Here is a 27834-nt window from a genome sequence, read left to right on the forward strand (position 1 = left end):
GTGGGAGAAGGGGACGACAGAGGATGAGATGGTTGGATGGCATCACCAACTTGATGGACATGAGTTTGAGTCAGCTCCAGGAGGTGGTGATGGACAGGGAAGCCTGGTGTGCTGCAGTCCATGGGGTCACAAAGAGTCAGAGGGGACTGAGCGACTGAACGGAACTGAACTGATCCATTGTGGTTTTTCTCACAGGCAGACCTCAGAGACATTGTGGGTTTGGCCCCAGACCATGGCAATAAAATGGGTATCACAGTAAAGCAAATCACAGAGATTTTTTTGGTTTCCCAGTGCTTATAAAATTATTTTTATATGATATTATTCTCTGTTATGTGTGCAGTGGCATTATGTCCAAATATATATATATATATATATTTTAATTGAAAAATACTTCATTGCTAGAAAAATGCTAACTGCTTGACAACCTGGGTTGCCATAAACCTTCAACCAGTAAAAAACATATGATTTGCAAAGTGCACTAAAGCAAAGGGCAATTAAACCAGGGTGTCTGTCCTGTCTGAGTGTCTGCTTGTCTTTCTGCCTGAAGGCTTCCCTGGTTTTCTCTATGCCAAGGGTGATGGAGGGTCAGAACTGGGAAAGGGCAAGATGACTTTTCATCCCCTGTCCCCCGCCGCTCCCTGTTTCCCCCTGAAACAGAAGCAGTCGGTGGGCCAGATCTCTGTTATTGGGCCCAGGGGTGGGGGTTCTGTCACATGGTCCAAACCCAGACCGCAGTCCTGACACTCAACAGCACCTCTGTGGCCTGTGCAGGAGGGACGTCTGATGGTCAGCAGCAATTCCTCCCCTTGGCTCACTCAGTCCCTCCGAGACGCCTGTTACCACCAGGGGGAGTCTTTTGTTTTCAGATTAAGTAATTCCTGATTTTCACCACCAACACTTCCTTGAAAAAGTGACTTCTCTTCTGATACTATGACTGTAACCACCATGCATGCTTTCAGCTCCAAAACACTGCTCACTGGCCTTTTGTTTTCCTAAAGAAACAGCTCTGATGCCAGCACACGTCTGGCCCTCTCAGAAGCCCTGCAAAGCAGGACCTGAGCGTTGGGTGCAACCATGTGGGCGGGGCAGGGAATCTCGGCCCCACGAGCCCTGCAGCCCGGCCTCGGAGCTCCTCCTGCACTTTAAGGCTCATGTCCAGGACCGCTGCTGCCTCCTGAACCCACCTTGGCCTTGGCGTTGACTTTGGCTTTGTTCTGGAGCAAATATTTGGCCACTTCCGTGTGCCCTGCTCTGGCTGCCATATGTAGCGGGGTCTCCACTTTCTGGAAAACAACAAAATTAGAGAAGTGTTAACTTGCGCCGGGTTTCTAATAGGGCACACACAGAGGTCCATGGTGCCAGTTTGGGGGCTTTTCACCCAAGAGGTGGAGTTGCCCCAGCAAGCAACATCAGCCTTTAGCCTGGGGTGTGGGTGTCTGTGTGTGTGACTGTGTGTGTGTGTATGTGCACGCAGGATACACTTAAAAGTAAGCCCCAGAGCAAAGGAATGTTTATAATGCACATATATTCCCAGAATAACACAGAAGTTTCCAAATTATTGTCTAAAATAAAATCCCAAGACTTACAGACATGTAACAAGTTTCACTGAGATACAGACATTCTCCCCAGGTCAGAAGTCCCTGCTATTCTAAGATTTCTGCCTCTGTCCGGGAGAGGAGAGCTTGGGCTCCTCTGAGCCCTCGGTCCCCAGCAAGGGCGGGCTCTGCCCATGGACTCACCACGTTGGAGACGTTGGGCGATGCTTCCCGCTGCAGCAGGCTCTTCACGATGGGCAGGTGCCCCATGAAGGAGGCCACATGGAGAGGCGTCAGGCCGGACTGGAACAGACCAGAAGGGAGTGAGACAGGAGCCCTCCCTGTTCCTCCAGAGACACAGCCAGAGGGAGCTTAGGCTTTCCTGCCTCTAGGTGTTTTGGAACAGTTTTCCCAAGAAAGGGAGTTCAAGGAAATGGGTCTGCTTCCAGGAAATGGGGTGGGGGATGGGGGAAATCCCATTGCAGGGTGATTCCACAAATATTCACAACTCAGAATATTGCATCTGACCTTGGACAGCTCCCTGAGCTCTGACACAAGCTCCCGGTCTTATCCATCCCTGATTCTTTCTTTTAGAGTTCTAGACTAGTACACGTGTGGACAAGGGCACACACAGACGCAGCCACAAAGGACACCTCTGAAGATGGCTATTAGAAGAAGACCCTCGGGGACCCTTGGCTCGCCCACGGGGTTCCCCTTACCTCTGTGACCGCGTCGATGGAGGCCCCCATCTTCAGCAGCAGCTCCATGACACGGATGTGGTTCTTCTTACAGGCGATGTGCAAGGGGGTAAAGCCATTCTGCAGCCCCACACAAAGGGAGACGGATGAGCAGGGGCTTACCCGCGAGCCCAGGGAACACCCTGACCACCTCGCTGATAAGAAGGCGGCCTCGGGCCCAGCCCATCAGTGGTTCCCACAAACCAGAAGAGGCAGGCGGTGTGCCCCATGCACCGGGCATGGTCCTGAACATGTTGTCTGCACAGCTTTTTTTTTTTTTTTAATTTGGTCGTGTTTTTGGATGCACTGAAAGAGCCTGCTGTTTAAAGTTTCCTTACTCTTCGGAAGGAAAGTTATGACCAACCTAGATAGCATAGTGAAAAGCAGAGACATTACTTTGCCAACAAAGGTCCGTCTAGTCAAGGCTATGGTTTTTCCTGTGGTCATGTGTGGATGTGAGAGTTGGACTGTGAAGAAGGCTGAGTGCCGAAGAATTGATGCTTTTGAACTGTGGTGTTGGAGAAGACTCTTGAGAGTCCCTTGGACTGCAAGGAGATCCAACCAGTCCATTCTGAAGGAGATCAGCCCTGGGATTTCTTTGGAAGGAATGATGCTAAAGTTGAAACTCCAGTACTTTGGCCACCTCATGCGAAGAGCTGACTCATTGGAAAAGACTCTGATGCTGGGAGGGACAGGGGGCAGGAGGAGAAGGGGACGACAGAGGATGAGATGGCTGGATGGCATCACTGACTTGATGGACATGAGTCTGAGTGAACTCCGGGAGTTGCTGATGGACAGGGAGGCCTGGCGTGCTGCGATTCATGGGGTCGCAAAGAGTCGGACACGACTGAGTGACTGAACTGAACTGAACTAAGGGGAAATTTACAATGAAGAGAACTTCTGTGAAGCACATCACATTCCCTCGTCCCTGGAACCGCTGATCAGCTTTTGGTCAAATGATTCCTGTACCTCATCCTTACTGTAACATGTTACGTGTGTTAGTTGCTCAGTCGTGTCCGATTCTTTGCGACCCCATGGATTATAACCCGCCAGGCTCCTCTGTCCATGGGATTCTCCAGGCAAGAATACTGGAGTGGGTTGCCATGCCCTGCTCCAGGGGATCTTCCCGACCCGGGGATCGAATCCAGATCTCCTGCACTGCAGGCAGACTCTTTACTATGTGAGCAGGAAATACTAGGATATAAACTCCGCAAGGGGAGGGATTTCTGTTTCCTTGGCTTTGTCTCTCTGCTTATTTTTTCAGTGCTTTAGCAGTTCTCAAGGTTATCCACCCCTATCCATTCATGGATAAGGTTGGGGGAGGGGAGTTTGTCTCAACCATTCCCAACCACAGGAATATTTGTGAATATCTAGGTGTTGGAGAGGACTCTTGAGAGTCCCTTGGACTGCAAGGAGATCCAACCAGTCCATCCTAAAGGAGATCAGTCCTGGGTGTTCTTTGGAAGGACCGATGCTAAAGCTGAAATTCCAATACTTTGACCACCTGATGTGAAGAGTTGACTCACTGGAAAAGACCCTGATGCTGGGAGGGATTGGGGGCAGGAGGAGAAGGGGACGACAGAGGATGAGATGGTTGGATGGCATCATCGACTCGATGGACATGGGTTTGGGTGGACTCTGGAAGTTGGTGATGGACAGGGAGGCCTGGTGTGCTGCGGTTCATGGGGTCGCAAAGAGTCGGACATGATTGAGCAGTTGAACTTAACTGAACCGAGAGATATTTTTGATTGTCATCACTAGGGGAGGAGTGCTGTCAGTGCCTAGCGGCTGGAGACGGGATGCTGCTAAATAGCCTACCATTCACGGGCCAGTCTCCACACAACAAAGAATCCTGTTCGTGCTCAGTTGCTTCAGTCGTGTCTGACTCTTTGCAACTCCATGGACTGTAGCCCACGAGGCCCCTCTGTCCGTGGAATTCTCCAGGCAAGATTACTGGAGTGGGTTGCCATGCCCTCCTCCAGGGGATCTTCCTGACCAAGGGATTAAATCCACGGCTCCTGCCTCTCCTACTTTGCAGGCAGATTCTTTATCACTGAGCCACTGGGGAAGCCCAGTGTTATGTGGGCTACAGCTAAGAATATCGGGTCCCCAACGTCAGTAGGGCTGAAGTCAGAAAACCCTGACTGCTCCAGACAATGCCCGGCTGGAGGGAGAGCTCAGGGGAAGCTTTCTGAATGAATGAATCAAGAGTGGATGAGCCATCCTTGTGGCCCTGGAAGCTGTCCTGTCTTCTAGATTCTCCTCCTCTGGGAAGGGGCAGAGAGGGGATGAGGGCCATGGGCAGGCTCTGTGCAGCGCTCCGGCCCCTCCAGGAACTTCCCAGGGAGCTCTCGGCCTGGGGCAAGGGAAGAGGAGCCACGATCCCAGCAGGGAATTTGCTTTAGGCTTGAGCTCCCCTCTGCTCAAGCCCCACAAGCACTGTGTGTGCCCCTTGGCCTGTTATGGGGGCTCGGTCATGAGGTGCAGGAACATGGCAGGCAGGGAGGTCATGGCTGCCTGGCCCCTGGCCTTGGGACCCCAGCCCTCCGCCTGCCCGGAGTCTCCAGGGTGGAGACTCAGCCCTGCAGTTCTGGCCCTCGCCTCTCTGGCCCCTGCTCGCCAGCCTCCCACTCACCAGGGCTCTGGAGTTGGGTTTGGCCCCTTTATCCAGAAGCACCTTGGCCACCCTGTGGTGGCCGCAGTGGGCGGCCACGTGGAGAGGGGTCAGATGATCCAGGGTGATGTCATCAATCTCTGCGTTGTATTGCAATAGGAGTCGGACACAGTCGAGGTGGTCTCCCTGAGCCGCCATATGGATCGGGGACAGGCCATTCTGGTGAAGAGGGAAAGCAAGCAATTGCAAAGGAAATGAACACGGACATTCAGGGCACCGAGTCCAACCTCGCTTCCCGTCTCCTCCCTAGCTGCAGTGCCTCCACATGGCTCTTGAGTGAGCCTGGTTTGTTCTGGCCTCCACACTCCTGCTGGTCTCGGATAGCAAACCTTCCCCTTCCCACTCGGCCAAATCCTCCAGGCCTGGAGGTGGTGTACGCAGCACTGGGGCAGCCTGACAGCTTTAGCCCCACCCAGGAAGATTAAGACCTCATATTGGAACTGAGGGCCTTCTAGCCCTGAAAGGACTTTGAGAACAACTATTTTGTTTTCTTTTTAACATCATCCAGTCCACCCCAGGCTCTGAAGACTCCCTGAGCACTCAGTTTCTGTCTTTTCTAGAGCTCGGGTAAAAGAGATGAGGCCACATCTAGAGCTGAACAGACAAATGACAGCCTGAGGCTCAAAGCCGGCCCACTGCCTGTGCTTGTCAGTAAAGTTTTATTAGAACAGGGCGGCTTGTTTACACATTAGCCAGGGCTGCTTTCCCACTCCAGTGACGGACTTGAATCATTGTGACCTTGACCATGGCCTGCAAAGCCTAGAAGTATTTAATATCTGGCTCTTCAGAGAGAAAGTTAGCCAACCTTGATCTAGATAATAGAGCTGAGTGCCTCCCATGTGCCAGCCACTGGGGTCAACATTGCATACAGTGGCGAGGTTAGCGGTAGTAGCCTGTCTGTTTCTCAGAAATGGGATTCTACTCCGGGTCGGCCTGACCTGCAGCCCATGCCTAAAAGATGCTCTTCGCAAAAAGGAAGCCCACACCTTGGTTTTGGCTTGGATGGGTGCCCCGTGGTCCAGCAGGATCTCTGAGATTCGCAGGTGCCCATTCCGAGCTGCACAGTGGAGAGGTGTCAATTCATCCTTTAAAAGACAGTCAAAAAGAGAAAGCCCCAGAGGCGCCCATCAGAGGCTGCTGGAGAGAGCATCATCCCAGCCGGAGGGGCACATCGAGTCCTTAAGGATTAGCTCGATGGAGCTGTCTGGTCTCCAGCTGCCCCGCGGGCTGCTCTAGAGGCTGGACGCCCTCCCCCCAGCTGGCCACGGAGAGCCCACCTCCCGGAGTGGGGCCCTGGCGGGTAGCACTCCCTCCCCTGGCCTCGGTGTGCAGCTTGCTGGCACCCACCTTGGTCCTTGTTTCTATTTGGGCCCCGCGGTCCAGCAGGAGCCGCACCATGATCACGTTCCCCCTGCGGGAGGCGATGTGCAGCGGCGTGATGCCGTTCTGGAAGGAGGGACAGACTGTCAGGACATGCATCCTCCTGGGGGGAGGAGCAGCTGCCCCGCGGCCCCCACCCCGGTGCCCCTACCCCAAGACAGGCAGCCAGCCTGAGCCCACTGCTAGGACTCTTCTTGCTAAGAAAGATTTCCAAGCCTCTAAGGACAGGCCAGCATCGTGGTTCATTCCCGCAAGCTAGCCGAGCTGGGTCTCCCAGGGAGTCAACAACACGGGCTGGCTGCAATCTCTTAGAAACCCACCCGCTGGGAGCCTTAACAGACTCCAGGCTGTCCCACCTGCAATGCGAGGATGTCCTCGGTGCCACGAGAGGTGGGGGCACTGGATTCTAGACCCTCAGCCACCGCACGTGTGTGGGCACCCCCACCCCCACCCCCGAGAGCCTCACCTGGGGTGTGAAGTTGACGCTGGCTCCGCGGTTGAGGAGCAGCTGGGCTACGTTGAGGTTCTCGTAATGAGCTGCGATGTGGAGGGGGGTGAATCCCGTCTGGGGCACAAAAGAGGACAAGCAGCATTGTACTGCGTGCATTGTCATTTCTACCCAGGATCAGCCCAGGCTCCGAAAAGCTGGCAGGACCAGAGGACCCCACACGTGGGCAGATTTGGACCGAAGGGGTCATCAGACATCCCACAGCAAGTTACATCCAAAAGTGAGGTGCTGCCTATAGGGGGGCACCCAGTCTCTGGGTTCACATGGACAAACCACAGACCAGGGTCACCTCCAGCCCTTCAGATGGGGCCCAATCCTCTGAACGGCTGCTTCTGAAGAGATTTTCATGAATGAGAGAAGCGTTATGGGGTTATGACTTTAATTCTCAGGACAGTTTCAGCCGCTACAGGGCTGCGATGACTCAGCTGGGTGGGTGAGGCAGACCTCTGACCTTTGGTGTGTCCCTTGCCATTATTCTGTTCCTGATCTTGCCCCACGAGTAATAACCCAGGTAGAGTTTTCCAGATGGAACCCCATGACTTCGGGGTGGGGGGTGGCGGGGGGTGCTGCATGACTGACTTGGTGCAAATACATCATCTCCCCTGGGAGGGAGACATTTACAGCCTAAACTTACAAACGGTGTGAACATCGAACAGCGTGGGCAGATGGTGGGCTGGCCAGGCCCCCAGGAGCCGCTTCAGGGTCCCCTCTCCCTATGGGGACGCCCACCTCCCTCTACCAGGGGATGGCCGGGGAATGGGCTGGAATACAATTCTAACACCACCAGGGGTCAGGCGCTGGATTCCAAGCCCTACTCTGGTCAGACACCCCTCCTGTCTCTCCGGGACGCTGCTCTGAATGACCCAGCACGTGTTTCTCCGCGTTGCCGGGGGATTTAAAGTGTGGCGCTAGTGTGGCTGCTGCGAATGGCGGGCGTGGCGCGGCTTGCTCGGGGTGCACACTGGGGCTTCTCTGGTCTGGGCTGGTCCCAGGGAACTAGCGGGGAATGCGTGGGGCCCCCGAGGCCTCCCAACCAGGGCCCCAGCGTGCTCCCAGCCCCGCCGGGCGCCTCACCTTGGAAAGCACGTCAGGGTTGGGGTCGTTCTGCAGCAGCACGGCGGCCGTCCGCGTGTCGTCGTTGCGGGCTGCGATGTGCAGGGCGGGCAGGCGCACCTTGCCTTTCGTGCCGTAGTTGATGAGGTGTGCCACTACGTTCTCGTGGCCCTGCTGCAGGGCCACGGCCAGCGGGGTGAAGCCGTCCTGGCGGGGCAGAGGAGAGACTCATGTGTGCTGACCGACCTGACCGCTCCGTCCTCAGGGCGGGACCTGCGCTTCAGCGCTCAGGGCCCTTGCCCTCGGCCTGGGAGCGCCTCCCTCCTCCACGTCCTGCAAGCTCAGCTTAGTCGCCGCCTCCTCCCTAATGCCTTCCTTGGCTCCAATTTCAATCTCTGCCATCTCACAGCACGTGCGATAACTCTCCTATAGCACTTAACTAATTTTTCCTTTATGACTTGTTCCGAGCTCTTTTACTGAGCGCTGTACTGCCCTGTCTCTCTGCCTCCCTCCCTCTCACGTCATCACCCCGTGTCAGGACAGGGCCCTGGACGGATGGCCGACAATCAGGCCTTCATTCATTTCACAAAGATTACTGAACACCTACCAAACGCTGGAAACCACAGCAGGCACCGAGGTTTCAATTCTGAGCTACTGCTATTAAGCTCCTCGGTGTGTACAGGGGCACAGGGCCCCCTTGAACTGGCGAAGCAGAATGAAAACATCCATCTAATCATTGAGTCGTCTGATGCTAAGAGTCAAGAGAAGCTTTGGTTTCGTCTACTCCGATTCCATCATTTCACCAGTGACAAAACTCAGGGTCAAGTGACTTGTCCAAAGGTGTTTGTGGGCTCAGAGCAAGACGTTTATACTTCTTATAAAGGTCCGAGGCACACCTGTCACCCACATGCACGCATGCCCCCCACCCCTGCCCAGCCTCCAGTGTTGGTCACAGTGGGAGTGACAGATTCACCCCTGCGGTAATTTCTCTGGTACGTGTCTGGGCATCCCACAACAGCTGTGACTTTGTCTCTCAGCTCCTTGCAGGGTCTGACAGTGCCCTGGATGCTCATCACGACAGAGGATGCATCCCAAGCCATGTCCCAGGAACCCATGCCCCTGTGACCCTATCCTCCCCCCAAGACATGTTCAGCCATGAGGCCACATCCCCAAGGTACTTACTTCTGTGGCTACATTCTGATTAGCTCCGTTTTCCAGCAAAAATTTAACCACCTCCAAGTGATTCTCTTGTGCTGCCATGTACAGGGGGGTAAAGCCTTTCTGTAAACCAAGAGGAAAAGCCATTGGAATCCAGCCATGTCACTGCTGCTGCTAAGTCACTTTAGTCGTGTCTGACTCTGTGCGACCCCATAGACGGCAGCCCACCAGGCTCGCCCGTCCCTGGGATTCTCCAGGCAAGAACACTGGAGTGGGTTACCATTTCCTTCTCCAATGCATGAAAGTGAAAAGTGAAAGTGAAGTCGCTCAGTCGTGTCTGGCTCTTAGCAACCCCATGGACTGATGCTAAAACCGGTGCAAAATCCTCCAAACTGAAGGACGGCTCTTCCGATATCCTGTTTCCACCCAGCCCTGGGGGCAGCATTCCCACCTGTGTCTCCAGCTGTCAAAACTCATGACACTTTGCAGTGGTGAAGCGGGGTTACTGCAAAAGGCCTCCAGGTGGGGTGACCCTCCCCAGAAGTCTGCTTCTGCCCCTCCCAGAATGGTCAGCCTCTTCTGTGCACACACACGGCCCACTAATTTCACTCCCTTCTTCACACTCCCCCCCACCCCGCCATAATGCCTCTCCATACATAGACGAGACACAGCTAAACAAGACATATTATTCAACTCCAGGAACAGGGTCCACAATGACCCAGCCCACCATGCTCAGAATGCCCACTGAAGCAGGAAAAGGCAAGAAAGCATTTGGAGATGCCTGAATACACACGGACTTGGCCACACAGCGCGTGTACCCCCCTCCACTCCCCGGGGTGAAGCGGACGGGCAGCCCCACCAGCCCCTGGGGCCCGAGCATCACCTGCGACTGGGCGTTGACGTTGGCGCCATAGTTGACGAGCTCCCGGACCACCTCGTCCTGACCCGCCAGGGCCGCGATGTGCAGTGCCGTGTTCCCCTTCTGCAACACAGGGGCGGACAGGAGGTTCCCGGGGCCTGCCGCAGCTGGGGGAAACATGCGCCAGCCCCAGGCAGGCAGCAGGCTTCCTTTGTGGCCCCAGGGGGCACACAGCATACACTCCTGTGCCTGACCCACCAGACCTCATGAGCGGCACCGGAAGCCCAGGGAGGGAAATGCTTCCTGTCCTCCTGAAAAAACAATGCTCTGGAATAAGAGCGCCTCCTTCTCAGCTGATCGGCTGCACGCAGGCTCAGGGTCCCATCATCAGCGGAGACCCTCTGAAGCACTGCCGGGCAAGCCGGCTCCTTGGATGACCAGCTACTCGCAGGCTGTGGCTCTGCAGGATGGCATGGAGCCCCATGAGGCCTGGGACAAAGGAGGCTGCAGATCCCGCGGGCCAGCACCCTGTGCCATGACGGTAACACCCACCGACCAGAGGCTGGACCAGAGCGGGCAGGGGATGGGGGGTGAAGCATCAGGCAGAAGCGGGAGGGTTGCTGCTGTTTAGTCGCCTATGCTATGCTATGCTAAGTCGCTTCAGTCATGTCCGACTCTGTGCGACCCCATAGACGGCAGCCCACCAGGCTCCGCCGTCCCTGGGATTCTCCAGGCAAGAACACTGGAGTGGGTTGCCATTTCCTTCTCCAATGCATGAAAGAGAAAAGTGAAAGTGAAGTTGCTCAGTCGTGTCTGACTCTTAGCGACCCCATGGACTGCAGCCTACCAGGCTCCCCCGTCCATGGGATTTTCCAGGCAAGAGTACTGGAGTGGGTTGCCATGCCCTCCTCCAGGGGATCTTCCAGACCCAGGGATTGAACCCACATCTCCTGCCTTACGGGCAGATTCTTTAACGCTGAGCCACCAGGGGAAGCCCGTCGACATAGGTGAAGGGGTGGGGAAGGTAATAAAACGGACTATGTAACATATATGAAGAGAATAAAAAATACGGAATTAGTGTGTGTGTGTCGGGGGGGCGGGGAATAAACAAAATAAAATCTGGCAACAGAAAATCCAAACAAAAAATATGAATAATAAAATACCGTGAGTCAGAGATCAGCAGGCAAGAGAGGAGAGTCCTTTCTCAGAAGGAACGCTAGATGAAAGTGAGGGTCACAGCTGTTTCAAAGTCAGCTTTTCAGAAGGCTGCCTGTCTCCACTTCATTTAGTTGTTTCTCTGGGGTTTTATCTCGTCCCAAAAACCTGGGGCATAACTTTCTGCTTTTTCACACTGATTAACTTTCTGTAACGTGGTTTGGTTTTAGTCATTATGGGACTGTGATTCTTTCTTGCTTCTTCTGTCTGCCCTGTGATGGAGGAGACTGAGGCTTGTGTAAGCTTCCTGATGGGAGGGACTGGTTAAAGTAAACTTTTTAAAAGCTGAGAACTGAGAGCAGAGACTAGGAAGCCAGGTTCTGAGAAGGTGGGGGACAGGCAGGGTTTCTTGTCTGGCTCCGTCCTGGGTGTGTGTAACTGCACTTTCTGGATAGGCTTGGGTCCTGTAGGCGTCGTTTGTTTCCAGGACCCCGCCTCCCTGCCTGGCTCCTCCCTGCTTCTCTGTGAAGTCCCTCTCGCCCACGTGACTCCAAGGGCACCCCTGCTCCAGGAGCGGCAGGCACTTGACAACGTCCATCAAATAAGGACCACAGCTGCACCCATCTGGCCCTCTGCTACGTGAGGAGCAGAGATTTCTCACGACCTCACTTTTTCTAGTTCAGGCGGCATATCAGCTCAGTTCAGTCGCTCAGCCATGTCCAACTCTCTGCGACCCCATGGACTGCAGCACACCAGGCTTCCCTGTCCAACACCAACTCCTGGAGCTTGCTCACACTCATGTCCATCAATGATGACATCATCGAGTCAGTGATGCGGCATATGGGTTTTTTTTTTTTTTAATAATTATTTTTATTTGACTGCGCTGCATCTTAGTTGCAGTATGTGGGATCTAGTTCCCTGGCCAGGGATCGAACCTGGGCCCCCTGCATTGAGAACACAGAGACTTAGCCACCGGACCACCAGAGAAGTCCCTTTTTCTTTTTTCGGCATATGGTTTTTAACTATAGTTAGTTTCTAACTAAATTAATCCACTTGCTAATGCATTTTGGGAAACCCACCGAACTGGAATTTCAAATTCGGCCCTGGCGATGGGGCCACTGACCGGTCACTAGGAACCAAGTGCCTCCCCTGGGAGTCTGAGCATCAAATCCAAGCGCCTGGGGGGTGAGGGGCCCCCACGGGTCACTGCTGCCCCAGAGCCTCAGGGCTCAGGTTCTTGTCTCTACCGTGTGACATGATTCAGGGAGGAGTGTCCCCGGTTACCTCCTGAACTTGTCTTTCTGATTTCTCCTTTTTGATAAGCAAAAGGGTTCTTTCTCAAATGTCCATCAGAGAGCAAGAGCCAGAAATGAGTATATAGATGCTAATTTATCATTATTCTTAGAAGTTCAAAGCTCTTACATTTAGAGGCCTTGGCACCTGGGTCTGACTCATTCCCTGTACTGAGAGGAACAGGGTGCTGGCACAAGAACCTTCTCTAGGAATTAGGACTGGGACCTCCAGGCCTCCCCACCTAGAAGGAGGCACGCCGTGTCCATCCAATTATTTGCACAGGCCGAGCACGTGTGGGCCAGGCACCAGGCCAGCTCAGGAGGGGTTGTCAAATGTTTCTTTCCATCTGCTCCTTCCTGCCTGACCCACTGCAGCAGGGCTCAACTGTATAAACCCACGTAGAGAAAGCTGGCCAGGGAGGGCTGTCGGGGCCCAGCTGTGGGTCTCAGCCCGTGACATCTTCATGATCTGGGCCGAAGGCAGCCCAGGTTGAGGAAGGGACCCCCCCATCCACACACTTGCACACGCTGCAAGGCTCAGGAGAAAGCCCCCCAGCCTTGGGTTCAGAGTCACAGGGAGATGGGTTTTTCTCTGCCCCTCCCTCGGCGTGAAGGAACATGCCCTCAAAGCAGCAGGAAAAATTACTTAGCTATATTTGGATCCACAAAGACCCAGTTTCTCCATTTCCAGGGAGTCCCAGAGCTCACGCCAGGGTGGGTGGCTGTGGTAGATGCTGAGTGAGGGCGGGGGTAGGGGGGGCGGTCAACGATGTTCGATCACCACCAGCCTGGATGCTCAGCTGGCCTCTGGAGGTGGAGGTGGGAGGCAGGGAACACATTTGCTTCACACTTTTAAAATTTCTAAGCACAGTTTAGGAATCTATATTGGTTTTGGCTTTTCAGTCGTGTCTTTTTTTAATCTTGCTCCTGCTTGCGAGACCCATTACAATTCCCCAATCTGTTGTGATTCTTGCTTTGCCCACGGTTTCAGCTTCACTCTTTTTTTTTTTTTAAACTCCCTCTGTTGGGCCCTCAGAAACCACGCCGGCTTATACCATCTCTATAAATAACAAAGACACACCAAGTGTTCGCTTGCAAAATACCAATCAAAGGGGGAAACTCGGAGCTCGTAAAACGTGCTGGAGCGTACTATTTCTGCAGCTCCTGGGGGGATGCCAGAGAAAGCACAGCCGCTCCGTCCCCCACAGCCTATCAGACGGCCTTGTGCTTGCAGCCAGGTAGGCGAGAGCATCAGGAGAGAAAGAGCCGCAGACTCTTCACCCACAGAGGAAGCGGGTGGAAACAGCCAGTATCCGTCATTTGTTGTCAGTTGCGAAGCCATATCTGACTCTTTGCAACCCTAAGGACAGTCGCCCACCTGGCTATCCTCCACTATCTCCCAGAGCTTGCTCAAATTCACGTCCATCGAGTCGCTGACGCCATCCAACCACCTCATCCTCTGTCGTCCCCTTCTCCTGCCCTCAATCTATCCCAGCCTCAGGGTCTTTTCCAATAGGTCAGCTCTTTGCATCAGGTGGTCAAGGTACTGGAGCTCCAGCTTCAGCATCAGTCCTTCCAGTGAATATTCAGTTTGTCATGGGGTTAGAAAATAAAATACCCTGTACACGCTCAGGAAGAGCAAGTCAGTCTATTTCACCCCTGAGATCTCTTCACCTTCGGGAAATGACATGAAAATTACAGACTTCTACCTCAGAGACGATTCTACTTTCATAATATTTTGGTATCTCACTTCATAACCATAAATTATGTCTGTTCTCTACGTGTTGTTCTTCTTGTTCTCAGCTCGCGAGGCAGCAAAACGCTTGCTGTGTGAAACAAATCAGCTCTGTGCTCGAGGCCACATTAAATAAACAGCAAATGAAAAATAAGACACAGAGGGGACCGGCCAAGGGGAAAAAAAAACCCACAGGATGTACGTAACAAAGGAAGGATGTAGGTAACAAAGGACATGGTAAACAGAGGTGATTGTTTGATTTAATGTTGTTTGTCTTTAAACGCTGGCTGAAGGGTGCTGAATAAACAAATAAGATGCATAAGAAATGAAACTGATTTCACAACATGTATAAATGCACTCGCAACATGTATCAATGCATCAATTTCATGGTTGTAGTTTCTGGACTTGAGTCACTGGTGTTTATAATCTACTGCTTTGGGGAGAAGCCTCCTGTTATGAGAGGTGTGATGCCAGCCATGCTCGGAGTAAAAAAGAACTCTGTTCGCTGTTCAAGGGACCCAGTAAAGAGAGCAGATGGGTTTGGAAGTGATCAAGGAGCAAGATCTCGAAATGATCAAGAACCTGCTGGAGAAGAATGAATGGGAGGGATCTGGATTCTTCCGGAGCCCTTACAAATGACATAGTCACCAATACTTATTTCTTTCTATGTAGACATTTTCTATACGGTACCATGTTTAACTTTCATACCAATCCTGCAACTGACTATGAGAATCCCCATTTTAAAGATGCGTATACTAAGGCCTCTCACTGGCTGAGTCACTCGCTTAAGGTCACAGAGTACGAAGCACCTCAGCGAGGATTTGGACACGAGGCGCCTGCCTGTGGACCTTCCAGTGCTCTCAGCCTGGGACAGCGTGAAGCCACTGGGAGAGGGGTTGTGTTTTTAGGTTTATAGTCTAGCGATGAGGATAAAGGCCCTCCGAATTTTGTGGAAATGGGATCCTGTGCTTTCCAAGTGACTTCAGGGGCTCATAGACCTAGGAAGCAACTGAACGGAGGAGAGACGTTCAGAAGCAGGACTGGGTTTCCGTCATGAAGGACCGGTTTCTTCGGCCTGCGGGTTTGGGGCGACGCGTGAATTTCAGGGGAGAGCTCTGGCTCCCCAAGAGACGTACCTTGGTTGTGGTTTCCAGGATGATCTCTTTGTGCAGAAGTTCAACCACCATCTTCACGTGGCCTTCTTTAGAGGCCAGATGTAAGCCGTTCAACCCATTCTGTGGAGAGCAGAGAGGCAGGGAGGGTGGGGTTAGAGGGTCCGTGTGTCCTGAGGCCCCTGCCCCTGAGGGGAAGCGAAAGGGCCAGAAGGGGAGACCCGAGGGACCCCGGAGGGGTGTCTACCCAGGCTCAGGACTGAGCCAGGCTGGCTCCAGAGCAGGGTTTCTGTAGCGAGTCAGATGGAAAGAAAGAGGGTGGTAACAAGCCCCCCACCCTCGGGTGTGAATGAAGTGTGGAAGCTCTCATAAAACCAGCAGCGACCTTGAAATTCACATCTTAGCCGGGTGCAGGCACCACTTAACTGGGATGGTCTAGCTTTAACTCCCTGGTTAATTTTCACAGCAGCAACCAGAAACGGCAAAGCAGCAACACCCGGGTCTCCTAAGCATTTGTAGAACTAGATGGATGTTTAGTAAAATAATGCATTTTGGAAGAAGGTCATTGGAAAACTAAATACCACCAATCATCTGGCTGTAAGATTTCCTCTACAGAAGAGTTAGTATTAAAATAGCCCCTTGGGGGAATTCCCTGGCAGTCCAGCTGCTGGGGCTCCTTGATTTCATTGCCGAGGGTGCAGGTTCAATCCCCGGCCAGGGAACTAAAATCACACAACCCCTCCAGTGTGGCCAAATAATAATAAGATAAAGCCAATAATTTATCTAAAAAATAGTTCTAGGGTATATCATAAGTCTGAGAGAAAAAGTATATGATATCATTTATAAGTGAAATCTAAAAAATAATACAAATGAATCTCTTTTCAAAACAAATAGGCTCACAGACACAGAATAAATGTATGGTTAACCAAAGAGGAAGTTGGGGAGGGATAAACTGGGAATGTGGGATTAACAGATACAAAAGACTATACATATAACATAAACAGCTAGGGTTTACTGTACAGCACAGGGGCTATATTCAACATCTTGCAATAACCTATAATGGAAAAGAATCTGAAAATATATGTAAATATATAGGGGTTCCCGGGGTGGTGCTAGTGGTAAAGAACCTGCAAGCCAAAGCAGGATATATAAGAGATTCAGGTTCCATCCCTGGGTCGGGAAGATCCACTGAAGGAGGGCATGGCAACCCACTCCAGTATTCTCACCTGGAGAATCCCAGGGACAGAGGAGCCTGGTGGGCTACAGTCCATGGGGTCACAGAGTCAGACATGACCGAAGCGACTTAGCACACACTCATGTATAACTGAATCACTTTGGTATATACCCGAAGCTAACACAATGTTGTAAACAATTATACTTCAGTGAAATAAAATAGCCCCTTGGCTACCTTGGCATTTCAAATAGGATCAAAACTTGTCTGACAGTTAAATTTTAGGGGGAAAAAAAAACAAGCAAACATTTTTCAGGCCCAATCATCAGTCCACAAAAGCAGAACTCCCTCAGTCAGCAGCTGACGCTCCAGCTGCCCCGGTGGAGTTCCTCTGGGTCCTAGAGTCAGGAGCCAGTCAGCCCCAGTGGTCCCCCTCTGCCTCTGATTCGTTTGCCCTTGCACTCAGATATCTCAAAACTTCCTGGCAAAAGCCGAATTCAAAGGGAGTTACTCAGAGCACAGATAAGTGACTACATGATGGCTGTCAGTTCCAATGCAGAAGGAGATCTCGGTTCCACATAGAGAATGGTTTTCATCAGTCAGTGATCTCCAGCCACCTCCTTCCCCACCAGCAATTCTCCCTTCTTCCCACGTTCCCCTCCCTGTCTCCTCTGCTGCTCAACCCTGTGCTCACACGTCCCCTTTCAGGGGGTGCCCCGGGGCCACCTCGGGCTCTGGCCAGTAAGAAAGACCCTCGCCACAAGGATGGAGGGACTTGGTTCCTGCTGATGTGAGCGGAGGGGTCTCTGGCTCACCCATCTTCAAACACCTCTGCAGGTCCACCTCGGGGTCCCGAAACACCCACTTTCACTTTGCATCCGGGCACCATTTTCAGAAGGTTCCAGTTAAACCACACATATCCTGCCTGGGAGTGGTAGTGTCCCCACCCATGAACAGATGGGTCCTGTTGCTTTGCTAAAACCACAGAGGAGAGTGCTGAGCGATCACTGCAGGCACGCGACACAGGTGCCTCGTGACGGGAGAGGGGACCCGAGAGTAAGGACGTGTATGAGACCGTCTTTACGTCGGGTCTTGGATGCGGCAAATACAACAGGTGCCTTGGGTATCAGAAGACAGCCAAGGGTAGGCTTGAGGGCAGCTCGGGGTTGAAGTACACCAGCCCCCCTCAAATCATCTTGGAAACACAGACTTGCAGAAAAGCAATTTGTCAGGTGACCTGCTAGTGGCCCCAGGAGCCACTCTCCAGCTTTGCATCCTGACTCAGTACTGGGGTGGGTCTTCACGGCAGAAGACCCTCTCCCTCACCAGCACTGTGATCTGCAATCCCGTCTACACACCCAACAGCCACCTAGTCTGGAAGGTTCAGTGTGCTGAGCGCAGGCATGCTGAGCGTGGTTACGCGGGTACTCAGGATGGTGTGTGTGGTCATGGGAATCGCAGTCTGCTCACCGCAGCGGTCTCGGCTGTGGCTGTGCTTGTGCATGGTGGGTGTGTGTGTGCGTGTGTGCACGCGCACACGCGCGCGTGTGTGTGTGTGTTGACTGCTAGGGTTTCAGTGGTGCTGTGGGTTGCAATCACCTTCCGGGGGCAGTTACTGGCCCTGAATATGCCTCAAAGCTGGGGAAGTGGCAAGTCTAGAAAGAAAACACTCATGTTTACTGCTAAAGCCCCAGGGTGACTGTCCCTGCTCTTTGGAGCCTCAGGGTCAGTGTACTATCTGCCCGGAGAAGGCCGGTGTCCAGCAGGATGCTGGAGATCCCTGGATCCTGAGAAAACGGAGGCCTGGAACAGTCAAATGCCTGGCTCAGGTCACACAGCCTTTCTAGGGCACTACCACAGACAGAGCTAACCTGATTCCCCAGAAGAAAGGGTTTGCGTTTTTGTTTCTTTTCAACCGGAGGGACTACTATGTCTCTTTTCATAGACGATGAAAGCATGGTTGTCCTTTGTGATTACCAGGCAGCCTAGAGGGACTTCCCAGTCACCGTAAGCGTCCCCGTGGGGCTGGCCATGAGCCCTGTAGATGGTCCCCAGGATTTTACTCGTTCGCTGCCCTGGTCCCGAGGAAGCCCCTCTGCTTCCCTCCTTAAGTCACATGCCCCTCCCGAAGCTGCACTCTGGCAGAAGACAAGGATGGTCTAAATAGATCAGCGTCTCCAATACTCTACTCAGCTTCCACCTCAGCTCCTGGTTCAAAGATGTCTTCTTGATGGCTCATTTTTCTCACTTTGTAACCCAGTCACCCTAAGGTACTTTCAAGTCCATTTCTGGGATGATCTGAATGCAGCGCCCTCACCAGGACTCCAGGGTAAGCCCCACATGGCACAGCTATGAGAAGTGTGCAAAAGGCTCCAGAGGTTTGGTCACGGCTGTGACAAACTCCTGTCCCAGCGACCGTCGCTTCAGGCCGAGCACACACTTAATCCGCTTCTGCAGACATTTACTGAGGACCTGTTCCGTGCGTGGCACCATGCTAGGTGCTAGGGAGGCCTGAAACACAAACCCTGAGTCTCGAAGGACTCAGTTTTGTAGAGAAAAGAGATGCATAGACAAATGAGAAATCATGTGAACAATGCCCCAAATGCAGGTATAGGACCATGTAGCACAGACGAGAAAGGAGTTGCTTGGTTAAAGGGGTCAGAAAGCTTCATGGAGGTCTTTTCAGGGCAGCCTGCACGCAGCCACGGGCGCAAGTCCATTGACAATGGCAACGCGAGTTTGAATTCCAAACCTATGAGCTCAAATTCTAGAAACCATGTCCCCAGCCATTCTCATCAAGCGCCCTCCTCTTTCTTCTGTGAAGCAGCTGAATACAAGGGATGCACAAACCCCCAGACCAACTGCAGCAAGTCTTGTCCAGTAGGTGGGCTCAGCGGGTGGATGACTGCTCACCTCCGGCAGCTGAAGTCACTGAAAGCCTGAAAGTGACTTTACTGCACATGTACACGAAGAAACTTGTACAACTGACTTATTAGAGGCACAGCTAGTCTGTATAGGAGACTACTTTCAGTATTTCAAGAGTGTTTTATGAATAAACACCTCATTTCATACTACCTTTTTATTTCAGCAGATTTGTTATTGCTCAAATACAAAGAGGGGAGGGGTGCAAATTCTGGGAGCTTCTTGTTCTTAGCTGTAACTATGGACAGAGGCGGACTGTAATCTACCACCCCTTTAAAATCAGGATCCGTGTGCTGTATTGGAGTTAAATCAAGGTTCAAGTTGATCAGTTCAGTTCAGTCGTTCAGTCGTGTCCGACTCTTTGCAACTCCACGGACTGCAGCACGCTAGGCCTCCCTGTCCATCACCAACTCCTGGAGCTTGGGAGTTGGTGATGCCATCCAACCATCTCATCCTCTGTCGTCCCCTTCTCCTCCTGCCTTCAATCTTTCCCAGCATCAGGGTCTTTTCTAATGAGTCAGTTTCACATAAGGTGGCCAAATTACTGGAGTTTCAGCTTCAGCATCAGTCCTTCCAATGAATATTCAGGACTGATTTCTTTAAGGATTGACTGGTTGGATTTCCTTGCAGTCCAAGGGACTCTCAAGAGTCTTCTCCAACACCACAGTTCAAAAGCATCAATTCTTCAGTGGTCAGCTTTCTTTATAGTCCAACTCTCACATCCATACATGACTATTAGGAAAACCATAGCTTTGACTAGACGGACCTTTGTCAACAAAGTAATGTCTCTGCTTTTTAATATGCTGTCTAGGTTGGTCATAGCTTTTCTTCCAGGGAGCAAGCGTCTTTTAATTCATGACTACAGTCACTATCTACAGTGATTTTGAGCCCCCCCTCCCCAAAATAAAGTCTCTCATGCTTTCCATTGTTTCCCCATCTATTTGCCAAGATGTTGGCTACAAGTAAAAGGCTGCTGAATCTTCCTCAAACCTTTTCAGCTGGTCCAGCTAACCTGACAATGACTCCACTCCGTGCCAAATGGCAGACAGGCTACTGAGGGGGACTGTGGGGAGAAATCACCTATTCCTTCACTCAAATAACTGGGTGTAGAAGATAAACAAGAAGGAGATGGAGGGATATTAGAGGAAAAGGTTCAACTAAATTAGAAACTGGGGAGCAAAGCAGCAGCTACTTGTGGCCGTTTTCTAACACGTGCCTTTCTCAGGAAAATGCCAGCTTGCCAATTCCTCTTCTTAAAGACACCTGCTTCTGGGTCTCCACCTACACACACGTTAGACCAACTGATTTTGTTCCACAGCCCTTTCCTGCTCGGTTCTGTTTCTCTTTCATTACTCTTTTCCTTTTTTCCTCCAGTTCCGATCATTTCTATAGACTTATCATCAAGTTCTTGATTCTTTTCTCAGCTGTGTCCAGTCTACTCTTGGGCCTGTTGAATAAATTTCTCATCGCCAAGAAAGTTTTTTTTTTTTTTTTTAATTTCTAGCATTTCTTACAATCTAGCCCATTTCTTACTGGGCTCTTTCTTATAGTTGGGGCTTCCCTGGTGGCTCAGATGATAAAGAATCTGCCTGTAATACAGGATATGTGGGTTCAAACCCTGGGTTGGGAAGATCCCCTGGAGAAGGAAACAGCAACCCACTCCAGTATTCTTGCCTGAAAAATTCCATGGACAGAGGAGCTTGGCAGGCTACAGTCCATGGGGTCACAAAGACTGGGACAGAGCTGAGCAACTAAGACCTTTCTATAGTTTTCACCCCTCTGCTAAAACTTCCTCTGTTCGTGAATAGTGTCCATTTTCCCTACTGGATCCATACTAAGCACAGTTAAAGTCCATCTGATAGTTCCAACCTCCAGGTCGTCATCTCTGAGTCTGGTTCTGCTGATGGCTTTGTCTATTGACAATGCTTTGTTTTCTCTTACTTTGGGTGCGTGTGTGTATAGTAATTTTTAATTGAGTGCCAGACATTATACACAGAAGAACAGTAGAGACTGAAGTAATTTGTGTCTGGAAATGGGCATGCCTCTTCTTCTGAGAAGCTGTTAGCACAGGAGTGGGGGTGGGGGAGCTGGGTCAATGCACTCAGGAGTTGGCCTGCGCCTGGGTGTTTGGTGACTCCTGGCGCACACAGCCTTTGGCAGGCTTCTGTCACCTTGAGTCCAGAGCCGGAGCTGGGATGCCAGAGGCCTATTCTGTGTTCCCGATCTCCCCTCAGCTTCCAGCCCATTCTGGCATGCTTGTGCCTCCACTGGGGTCTTTCTCCACACTCTTGCCCCACTCCCTGCAGTCCTACATTCTTCCTTGTTACAAGGTTGGAGCAGAGAGCTTCTCTTCTGTCCTGGCCCAGCTTCAGCCTTAGGCAGGCTTTGCTCTTGGACCTGAAAGGTGGAAGTTGTTTTTTTTTTCATCATTTCTTCCCCTCTTCTCCGTAGCAGCAAAACATGCCTTGTCTCTATACTTGGTGTTGAGTGACACTTCCTTGCTCTTCCTCCACTAGCAGAAGCAGACCTCTGCTTTTTTTTTCTTGGTACAAAACAGTTACTGGCCCCAGTTTCCTGCCCTCCCTAGGGGTACAGAGGTTGTGCCCCCGCTTTCCTGCAGGGGTTTCTGGCTGTGTCCTGGGGCTGGAAGCTCTCTCACCCTCACCAAAGGCAGAGGCAGTGTGACTACTTCTCCCCTAGACACGGGATTTCTGCCTGGGGTCCGAAGGGGAGAGACTCTATTTTTGCTTCACTTAAATGAAGAGTCTGGAATGCAGGCAAGGCTTTGTCTGTGGTCCCCTCCACCCCGATCCCACAGTCGCAGGCAACACCTGCTCTCCTGTGGCGAGCTCTCTGCTCCCCAGGGACGCTCTCTGATCTGATTTACTCCAGTATTTCTCAGGAGCACCTCGTAGCAGCCTGAGGTTCCAGACACACTGCAGCCACGCTGGCCTGCTAGCCAAGAATCTGTTAAGACGTCGGCTTTATGGCAACTGCTTTTCTCTCCTGGATCTACCAAAACTGAAACGGTGGCCTTTCCTAGGAGGGCTTGTCTCTTTTGAGAATTCGGCCAACCTTGCTGCCTTGAGATCTCAGCTTTCTGATAGGCTTAGGGGAAACTGTAATTTTGCAGAGTATCCAGGCATTTTTTTTTTTTTTTTGCTGTTAGGGTGGGAGCAGTGTTCTTTGAAGCTTTTCACATCCTAGAAACTCTATCCTGAGTCTCCAAGGCCACCTGGCCACCATATGATCTTGTCCCACATGGTCTTAACACGGCAGACAACCATTTTAGTATCTTTCTGGCAAAAAGATTTATGCCAAGCACTCACACCTGGGGTTGTTCATCTGCCTTTGCTCTCTTTTTTTTTTTTTTTCCAGGTAAAATGTCAATTTAGTGGGTTCTTCTGAGCAGCAATCTGTCTGATGGGAGGGAGAGGAGATCTCAGCCAGGCTGTGTTTCTTTTAACATTTTTAAGGAGAAAGAGAAAAAAAATCACTCAGCCTGAATGATTTAATTTGCAGTATTTTCTTGTACCAACTGTGAAAAATTCCACTGGCAAAACAGACAATTCTAGACATTTGTTCTCAGTAAATGATCCCTCTGTTTCATGTCTCTGATTGCCCCAATTACGCTAATTGATTTCTCAACGTACAAATACAGGAGACGTGTCACAGGAAATTCAAACTCTCGTCCTGTCCAGAGTAGAGGACTGTTCCAGATGGAGAGGCCACGGTGTCCGGAGACCCTTGGCCTCTTTGGAAACTCCAGAACACCTCCAAGGCTGATGCTGGTGTGCTGGTGTGGACGTGCTGTGTTCCACGCCTTTTCTCACACTTGGTGATCCTTTCACCTGCACACACAGCCGGTCCTGCCCGCACGGGTACAGTTTCTGGCTGTGTCCTAAGGACCTCGTGCCCACCTGCCCCTCCCACCCCACTGCCCCCCAAAACTCATGATTCTAGCCCCTACCCCTTTTCTCTGAGCTAAGCAATGTCTGCTCCTGTAGCGACTGGGAAGCATGGCCTTTTTATTCATAAACACCTACTACCTTACTATTGATTGGACTTATCAGGTTAATTAATTGGCTGTGCTACCGCCAGAGGCAATGGAGCCCTGGGCAGGGGAAGCTTTGATGGGGAAGGAAAGGAGTGGAGTCCTGGAAGAACAAGCCAGAGTAGCGGCAGAGAAAGCCAAGAAGCCAAGGACCCCAGAGGGGAACAAGAAGAAGCCGGAGAGGGGCTTCTAGGTAACTTGCCTTCAGGTGGTCGGCAAACAGTGAGAGCCTCTCCCATAACGGACAAGGACGTGCACACAGAGCATCACACACCTAGTTCTTATACGTTATACCTACTTTCCCGTTCACTCTGGATCCTCTGTTAGCTTGTTATATCCGTCCAGAGAAGGTAAGTATTCTACTCTATGTTACAGAAGCTTAATTTCCTGAATAACAACCTGCTGATGCATTTGTGACCTCTGGCTTTGCTCTATTATTGGTTCTTATTTGTGGAGCAAGATCACTGACGTTATATATTTGCAGGTCTGCCGCCCTGAAACAGAGCAGGAAATAAGAATCTGAATGGGGCGCTGGAGAGAAACAAAAAGGTCAAAATGGTGGCCATCCCTCGTCTGAATCCTGAAATTGATGGGAAATAGAGAAAGGGTCAGGTAAGAAGGAGAGGCAGAGACCACGGAAACCAAAGGCCAAGGAGACGATGAGACGAGGCGACTATTATCCTGGGCTCAGGAGATAAGGGCTTGAACTAAGCTTCTGACAAAGAAATGACTACAACAATGTAAATCTTGGGGCCTGTCCTCAAATTGCCTGCATTAAGTTTTCGGTCCAAACAGAAACAAAATCGAAAGGGAACGGAGATGTTCCCATCTTCCCTTTTCTTCCTCTTCCCTTCCCTCACCCGCCAGTCGGAAGATGCTGGCATCTGAGCGTGCAGGACGGTGAGCCAGAGGGGTGCCTTGCAGAGGCATCCGAGAGGGAGGCGGGGGCTGCTCTGGAGTGCTTGGGAGGTGGGTACATAGAGCAAATGAACAAGCTCTTTGAAGGTGGTGCAAATCAGTGGAGTCAGGCTTCTCACTGTCGGAAGAAATTTAAACCCTGGAAAGAGGAAAGACTAGGCAGAGCCCTGAGGTCTTGGATTAATATTAGAAGCATTGGCCTGATCTCAGGGATTTTTAAAAACACACACACAGACAGATGTAGAAGTCGATATAGATGCGTGTACACACGTGAAAGCAGCAGCAATGGGCACCCTGAGTGGCCAGATTTTGGTGTCTACAAACCAGGCTCCACTCAAAGGAAACAGAGGCCTTGGAAAAGTGAGTGATTCAGGACTGGGGCAGGGACAGTACAAAATGACCCTGGGATAACTTGCACCATAAAGTAAAGAAATCAAAGACTGATGTGGACATGTCAGAGAACACAGAAGCCAGCGTCCTGGAAAGCCTGCTAGTGGCCTGATTCAGATTTGAACATCCGCGAGTATCAGACTACAACCCATCAAATGAACCCATGAGTCTGAACAGGTATAAATAAATAATGAAAAAACGAATCAGTAAGAAAGAAGGGAAAGCTTATCCTTCAGTGGAATATCAGCTAATAAATGTGAAGGAATGACGAAGATGGAGAAGCATTCCTTGGAACCATCACAGTGGTAACCAACGCAGGCAGAAACTAGCCATCTTTGCCAAGAATGGTGGCTGGAAGTCTGACGGGAAACAGACTTGTGTTGGCAATACATGGGAATATTCCTCCCTGAGAAAATACTGAGCAACCACAAAGGGAAAAATCAATGATTTTACAGCAGAAAAACTTGGCAGACACCAATATCAAGGTTAACGTCCTCGGATATGGAAAGAGAGCTTGATTTCTACAGGACCCTGCCAAGAATGCATGGCCTCAGCCCGGTCACCAGTAAACATCTGCAGACACAGCTGGGGTTCGAAGTACAGAATGGAAGATGGGCAAGAAGGTGAGACAGGCCAAGACTGAGGAAGCATTCCAGATCGAAGGAGACCAACAAGACATGACAAGTGAGCCCGAAGTGTACTCCTGGAGAGATCCTGTATTATGCGGGAAAGTGTCCTGACTTCCATATGGTACCCACCGGATGTTTAGCAGTGACGGGGAATGACACCATCTCTGTATATGTTACACATTGACAGACAGGAAAGGTCAGAGGATCTGGGTGACAGAGGATTCTTTGTACTGTTCATGGAACTTTTCTATAGGTGCGAAAGTTTAAAATTTAAAAAAAACAAAGCCAGGGGCTGGGTAGGAGGGAGCCACGGGTTAAGGGTAGAAGAGGCTGTCAGAGAAGCCGAGGCAGAGCTGGGGGTGACCTTGGGCGTTGGCTATGGTGGGAGAGGATGGGCGGCCCACTGGGGTTCCTGCACATCTAGGACCAGAGACTGTGTGGGAGGCTGAGCACACACATCCCTGAGTTCTACAGGCCCAAGAGGTGCCACCTTTACCAGAGTCGAGAGACCGTTCTAGGCTGGAAACCCCAGAGAGCAGCCTAAGCCCTGTGTGGGAACCAGCTGACGGGAGGGCAGGCCCCCCACCTGCAGCCTCCTCCTGACCCGGATATTGTGTGACTGCTTGGTGGGAAAGGTCTGCTAAAAATACATGATCCTGGATCTAACGCATCAGAAGCCAGAAAGAACCGAGGTGATGGCTGTCACCCTGGCGGGAAATCACCCTTCGGCTCCCTTGCCAGCCTGTCTCTGGTCCAGGACCAGGGAAGGGAGGAGAAGCTCAGAAACCGGGAGGAAGGCGCAGGGTCTGAGAGGAACGCTCAGGGGCAGCTCTGAGCACGCCCCTCCTCTGCTCTATCACAACCGGAGTTTATCTCCTGACCCAGGTACTGTTTATGATTTGGGGTTTACTGGATATTCACAAGGAGGGAAATGCCCGAACACTTTTCATTATCTTAAGAAGGAAAACAAAACAAAAAAAGAAACCCACATGTCTTTGGGAGCTCTTGGAGGAGATGCTTCAACCTGGTCCCTTGTCCGCTCCTCACTGGACACACCTGGGCAGCCTCCCAGCTCAGCTGCCTGGCAGCTGCAGGGGCTGGAGGCCCCTAGGGACATGCAGAAAAGGGTGAGCTCAGGGCAATAAGACAATGGAACTCTGACATGCAGGTCTGCCACTAAGAATACCTCCTATGGACTGGAAAGAGTGTCCACGTCCGAGACCTTGGCCTTCCTTTAAAAGGATAAAAAGAGCCAGTCCCTCAGAAGCAGAGCAGCGGGGTTTAGGGGAAGGACATTAGATACCAAACAAAGGCCTCTCAGCTGTCCTCCTAATGTCTAGACATGTCACTTCACCTTCGGGGTCTCCGTCTGTGAGTCTTCAAATTGGCAGGCCTGCCTCCTCTTATCTTGTATTTTTAAATATTTATTTATTTGGCTGCAGCAGGCCTTAGTCGTGGCATGCGGGACCCCTGACCAGGGATTGAACCCGGGCCCCCTGCACTGGGAGCGTGGAGTCTCAGCCACTGGACCACCAGGGAAGTCCCAGCCTGTTTCCTCTTAATTCCTCAATTCCAGAATCAAACAGTTGTAGGCACTCTCAGGAGACAGTCAACAGATATGTTTCTGCTTGCAGAGATGCAGAGAAAGATACAAGACTGACGCCAAACTTCTCACAGTGAATTGGGGGAAGTGGGGGCAGAAGGGGAGACTTACAGGAGATCGACTTTCTGTATTTATATAAAGGGTGACTTTTTCAGCAACCACCCTGTATTCAACCGCTGTTAAATTAAAAATCACGAAACAATGAAACCTAGGAAGATGGTTCTCACAAATGCCAAAAACGTGGCTATTAGAGATTCACAGTCAAGTGTCAACGATGCCAGGACAAATTCACATGCCTGGTCTATTCTACTCGGAAAGAAAGCGAACCGTGTTTACATTTCCTCTGTTAGCCAGGGAGGTAAATCTTCCAAGGCCCAGATCCCATGTCATTTTCCTCTGTGACTTCCCTTGTCCTTCTCTCATCCCCCCCTCTACACTGTATTCCCAGCTCCCAAAGTTAGTCGCTCTCCCCACCATATCCCCAGGGCGCTTGATGACTCTACCTTATCACTGAGTCTACCAGCTCTCGTGTCTCTGTCCCCAAGTAGGACTGTCTGCAGGGTCCCGCTTCTCTCTGTACCTCTGGTGCCAGCCTGGGGCCTGGGCACTCACTGCGTGCTCCCCAGGCGTTGGCTGAACTGACCTCACATGCATGCTACCCGACACACACACAGAGCTATCTTTCTTTTCAGTCTCTCGAAACGAAGATGGCACATCTGGTCTTCATGTTATAAACTCGGAGCAGTCAAACCACTGAGTGGACTTTGGAAGGTGCGCTTTCCTTGCGATGCATGCTAGATCATTCTGATGATGCTGTCAACCTTTCTAGTCCCTAGGATCCCAGAGATGTCCCCATTGTTGCTACAAGTGGGCATCTTTATTTGCCCGAAGCGGGTCTGTTGACTCTGCCTTCACCAGGAGGGAAGGAAAATGAAGATAAAACCAGCAC

The 27834-nt window shown here is 51.5% G+C and overlaps 1 protein-coding gene across 6 annotated transcripts in view; it reads right to left on the reverse strand.

Annotated features, from left to right (window-relative positions):
- ANK1 (ankyrin 1) overlaps positions 1-27834 on the reverse strand; it is a 242434-nt gene that overhangs the window by 65149 nt on the left and 149451 nt on the right. For all 6 annotated transcript variants that reach the window (XM_061404574.1, XM_061404576.1, XM_061404575.1 and 3 more), the window contains exons 3-13: positions 15223-15321; positions 9929-10027; positions 9070-9168; positions 7909-8094; positions 6793-6891; positions 6294-6392; positions 5933-6031; positions 4908-5105; positions 2255-2353; positions 1740-1838; positions 1185-1283 (exon numbers count right to left, since the gene is read on the reverse strand). In XM_061404574.1, the coding sequence (XP_061260558.1) occupies positions 1185-1283; positions 1740-1838; positions 2255-2353; positions 4908-5105; positions 5933-6031; positions 6294-6392; positions 6793-6891; positions 7909-8094; positions 9070-9168; positions 9929-10027; positions 15223-15321 (1275 nt within the window). The remainder of the gene's footprint in view (positions 1-1184; positions 1284-1739; positions 1839-2254; positions 2354-4907; positions 5106-5932; positions 6032-6293; positions 6393-6792; positions 6892-7908; positions 8095-9069; positions 9169-9928; positions 10028-15222; positions 15322-27834) is intronic.

This window comes from Bos javanicus, chromosome 27 (assembly GCF_032452875.1).
Source record: "Bos javanicus breed banteng chromosome 27, ARS-OSU_banteng_1.0, whole genome shotgun sequence".
Classification (NCBI taxonomy): Eukaryota; Metazoa; Chordata; class Mammalia; order Artiodactyla; family Bovidae; genus Bos; species Bos javanicus.